Consider the following 327-nt stretch of genomic DNA (forward strand, 5'->3'; position numbering starts at 1 on the left):
AAAGAAGTGTGGTGTGTTTGCAAGAAAAAGATCAATATTCTGCAGACTTCCACAATGGTCGCATTTGTTGTCCTCGCGGAACTGTTCATCCAATAGAACCGGAAGCTCTGCAGAGGACTTGATCTGTACAAGGACAATTAAAACCTCTAGTCAATATTTCCTACTTTCTAGAATACTCTTGCGTCAATATCCACCTATACAATGTTGGCTAGGCAGAAAACTATTGCATACAGCATACCTTTGCTGTTTGAGGTGAACCGGCATCAAGTTTATGGAAAAGTGTGGTATACAGGTATCCACCGGAAGACTTCCCACAGCTACAGCTGA

At 42.2% G+C, this 327-nt stretch overlaps 1 protein-coding gene across 1 annotated transcript in view; it reads left to right on the forward strand.

Moving 5' to 3' along the window:
- LOC125506834 (solute carrier family 40 member 2, chloroplastic-like) overlaps positions 1-327 on the forward strand; it is a 5,021-nt gene extending 4,694 nt beyond the window's left edge. Inside the window, exon 12 of the mRNA XM_048671544.1 lies at positions 172-327. Within this exon, the coding sequence (XP_048527501.1) occupies positions 172-327 (156 nt within the window). The remainder of the gene's footprint in view (positions 1-171) is intronic.

This window comes from Triticum urartu, chromosome 5 (assembly GCF_003073215.2).
Source record: "Triticum urartu cultivar G1812 chromosome 5, Tu2.1, whole genome shotgun sequence".
Lineage (NCBI taxonomy): Eukaryota > Viridiplantae > Streptophyta > Magnoliopsida > Poales > Poaceae > Triticum > Triticum urartu.